The sequence below is a fragment of the Atta colombica genome, unplaced genomic scaffold (assembly GCF_001594045.1).
Source record: "Atta colombica isolate Treedump-2 unplaced genomic scaffold, Acol1.0 scaffold146, whole genome shotgun sequence".
Lineage (NCBI taxonomy): Eukaryota > Metazoa > Arthropoda > Insecta > Hymenoptera > Formicidae > Atta > Atta colombica.
Window position 1 is genome coordinate 877504 of NW_017259235.1, and position 4295 is coordinate 881798.

Sequence of the window (4295 nt, forward strand, 5' to 3'; positions counted from 1 at the left end):
AAGAATGAGGATATACAACGACTGAATGCGGACAAGTAGTAATATTTTTTTGGAAGAGCCACGAATTTTTGGGAGAAATGTAGAATCGGCCATATATTCTTACGCTAACGGTGTAGTCGCGAGAAGTTCGGCTGACGATATTGATGGCAAGTCCGATGATGACGACGATGACGATGACGAAGATAATGAAGATGATGAAAAGTATTTCGGTAACGGTAATTGCGATAAACAGTCGCGCTGTCAACATTTACCGTATGATGGCTAATACGAGTTGCACGAACTTGCCGTCGTGTAATGCCATCATGTCAGGAAAAGAATACATACCTGACATTTTAATCGATATCTGAATCGATATTTGCACCGATGTAACTCTAGATATACGTACGGTGTATACGCGCGAGCACACTTGAGAATTAATTTAGAATCCGAGATTATGTAGATGACACATGCCCCATTGCAACATTATGTTTCGACCGAGATGAAAAAAAAAAAAGAAAAGACTCAGTTTAACAGAGATCAAAACAAGTTTGATATTATTGGGCTATATGCAATTAAACAAACTCGGCGCGTATATACACATTTAGATGCGCGTGCATGCGTGCGTATTTAAAAAAATTAATGATTTCGTGCGTTTAATCTCGCAACTTATTGCCGATTAACGGGACAAAATTAACAAAATTATTTCTGTAGTGAGTACACGTGTAGCTTTTAAAGTTTGCCGCATCGATTTTTGAATTCTCGGTTTGAGTTTTTCTAACATGGCGTTAACATCGGACAATCCGGGCGAAAGAAGAAATTCATCAGCTTCGTAACCAACATTGACATTCGATATGTCCTCGCTATTCTCTGGCGTCGCATATTTCGCCCAATCATTTTTTAATATTTAAGTAATACTGTCGCGTAAGTATTTTCTCACATATTGCAGAAGTAAAATGACGAGAACTCGTTTCTTCTCAAACATTTATCACGAATTTTGAAATTCTATAAGATAATTGTGCAAATTTAATTTTACGTTAGTCATTAGGTATTGTAGATGATACGAAATTTTGTTACGGAAACAAAAATAAAATCGGCCAACGCGATCCTTTATGTAGAAGAGCAATGAAATTTTATGGCTATACACTTTTGAATTATTTCTAACACAGAACATTTCGATAAATTTTACACAACGAACAAATTACAATTTTGGCATAGACGGATTTAATTTGTGTAAATTCGGAGAAAAAACTCATTACCTACCATGTAACACCATTAATTTCATACAATGTAAAATCTCTACTATATTACTTGATGCAATATGCTGGAATTAATAAGCACCATACCATGGAAACAAACGAAAGTATACTGTGAGTATTCTTTATTACTTTACCTCTGTACCCATATTTCTTATCCTTATCGAAAGAACATTTCTGAATAATTTTTTACACGATAAAAATCCGAGAGATTCCATCGGAGAAAAATCGTGCGAAACTATGATACTATAATATAAGCTACTGCATTATTATTACTTTCACAGATGTTGAAATGCCTTTGACTCTACTCTTCCAATCTAATCATTAAAGTTAAGGTTTCTCTGCCAGCCATATATCGGAGGTGCAATCTCCACCAGGATATCTACGTAAAGATTAACATGTTAAAATTGTTACAAGAGATAAGGAATGACATCCTTTCTACTTAAGAGAGAAATTAATTAAAAGAAATTAAAAGAAATTGACAATAATTTGACAGAAATTGACAGAAATTGACAACAATTTGACAGAAATTGACAAGCATTTGATTTACGAGATTGAACCAAACATGTTCAATCTCGTCGAAATTAAAATCGAAATAAAAAGTAAAAAAAAAGCTGGAGAGATTCCGAGTTCTTATCTTTTGACAAGATATAAATTTCGACAGAGATTAATTTCTTTCAATTCATTTTCATTTCTTTAGAAAATTGAAAAAATTATAAAAAAATGATTTGATTTGATTTTATAGATTTGATTTTATAGAGGTCTAAGTTACGGGATGTCTCTTACCTCATCTCGTGTGCCAGTAAAATATCGCTTTTATCAGCGCCGAAATCAACGAGAAATTGACAATCGAGCTTCATTCCGCCCTTTTCTACATCGATATCAAGTTTTACCATCGTTGATCCATATCTAAATAACGCCAATATTATTACAGCATATACATAAGAATACAGATTATAAACATTGTTCTGTATTTTAGAAAGAAAAGGAAGAAAAATGTACTTACTTGAGGAGCTCGGGATAAAACTGTTTGTCCCATGGTTTAAAAATCGACGTAGTTACATATAAACGACGTCCATCCAAACTTAGTTGCAACATTTGCGGTGCACCATACAATCTACGTCCCTTCACGTAGACGGGGTCGGGCTGACTGCTCATTTCTTCGTCCTGTATCACACGTACCTGCGAATCGCTCAATATTGAGCCTCCTAAGAAGACTTGACCCGTTAATTTCGGATTTCTCGTATCGGAAATGTCATATTGTCTAATGTCGCCATGCAACCAATTAGACAGATATAGATATTTGTCATCTAGACTCAGCAGAATATCGGTGATCATACCTAAGAAGCGGTAACGAAGAAGGAATAACGGAAATTTATGGGGGGGGGGGGAGAGAAGACAACAAAAAAAGCCTGCGATGTTGAACAACAGGTTCAATATCTCTACTGGCAATAATTTTAGATATCACAGACTTCGTTCAAATTTTGAACGAAAAGAAGCGATTCGTAATACGGACCTGACATCAGAGGCGTGATCCATCCCTCGACTTTTTTCGGTGGTACCTGAATCACCTTTTCGACCTTCCACGAATTATCCTTCGCTTTATAAAATCGATAAATATTCGACGTTACCGCGCAGCCGACGAATCCTTCGGCTGCCAACGGATTATGAAGGAACCTTATTTCAAGAGGTGCAATTCCCTCATCTCCCAAATTAATGGTCTGTTTTAGCTTCCGTTCGTTCCACGAGTAAACGTTCAAACTTCTGCCATAGATCTCTGCAAATTATCATCAATCATTTGATGATTCGACTGCATGACTGCATATCTCGATATTTCGCATTTCCCCATTATATAAAATTAATTTATTCTTCGATAAGTATATATTTACTGGGGTCATGAATATCCTTCGGGATGTATCCCTTCTTAAAAACTCTAGGTGCACCCCATTCTGTAGCGATGAGTGTATCGTGATACGGTTGGTACCAAAAATCATATCCGAAAGCTGCTTTTTCTTGGCTCTTGGTCCATGTACCTCTCGTTCGTAGGGTCTCTGCATCAATGCAGAAAAATTCACCCAGTCCGTCACCATTAAGATTTCCCATGGTGGAGATGATTATCTCTCCGTTTGGCAGACAATGAGAAGTATGCGGTGTGGATATCCCATATTTGTGCATCTCTTCTGGTTCCAAAACCTTGTGATCATAAGAATTATTTTGGCAAGATATACAATGTCTTTTGTATCGAATTTTATATATTTCGTCTGCATATTATGTACATACATACACACATATACATATACATATAAACGCGTATAGAAAGAGAGAAATTAGACGCATGTCGTCATATATATGAGGTATACTTTTATATTCATATGATACCTTTTTAATTCTGGGCATTTTCTCATTGCTCGTATCAATCAGATACACTCGGTCCGACATAAGACATGGCAATACCAGCGTATCGCGCTTACGACCGGACAATCCGTGACAGCTGCTACAAATATTCCAGCCAGAGTGATGTAACTCGTCGCCGGCCGTTAGCATTCTCAATTTGTGTATTATCTGCATTTCCAAACCTCGTGTTTAAATTTATGTTGTAGCTTACAATTATTAATAATTATTCTACGATAATCAGCAAACGTTTTAACATGAAGACGATACCTGACAATACGTTGGACTGTCGGGATCCACATCCACCGTACAGAGGACATCGGCCTTTTCAGGATTCGTGTGTATGCCAATGACGTACAAAAGTTTCTCGCACGGTCCTTCGAGCATTGCCACCTTCGGGCTCCTATAACCCGGCCCGGAACACGCTACGATCCAAAGGTCATTTATCGCAAGCATTAAAATTATGCTACATTTATATTTTATAATGTTACTATATAACTACAAGGGATATCATTCATTGCAATAGACTGCTTATCGTTAATATTAATGTTTGAGCGTCAATAGATTCAGTAATTAATTGATCATTTATCGAATTTTTAGTATATAGACTTTGTTGCGACGCATTTTATATTTTACCATTGGACTGACCATATATATATATATATATATATA

The 4295-nt window shown here is 36.3% G+C and overlaps 1 protein-coding gene across 1 annotated transcript in view; it reads right to left on the bottom strand.

Annotated features, from left to right (window-relative positions):
• Positions 1 to 1340: 1340 nt before the first annotated feature.
• LOC108685186 (selenium-binding protein 1-A) overlaps positions 1341 to 4295 on the bottom strand; it is a 3225-nt gene continuing 270 nt past the window's right edge. Inside the window, exons 2-8 of the mRNA XM_018189867.1 lie at positions 3894 to 4048; positions 3612 to 3794; positions 3122 to 3425; positions 2749 to 3009; positions 2239 to 2572; positions 2019 to 2141; positions 1341 to 1614 (exon numbers count right to left, since the gene is read on the bottom strand). Coding sequence (XP_018045356.1) covers positions 1563 to 1614; positions 2019 to 2141; positions 2239 to 2572; positions 2749 to 3009; positions 3122 to 3425; positions 3612 to 3794; positions 3894 to 4048 — 1412 coding nt within the window. The 3' untranslated portion in view covers positions 1341 to 1562. The remainder of the gene's footprint in view (positions 1615 to 2018; positions 2142 to 2238; positions 2573 to 2748; positions 3010 to 3121; positions 3426 to 3611; positions 3795 to 3893; positions 4049 to 4295) is intronic.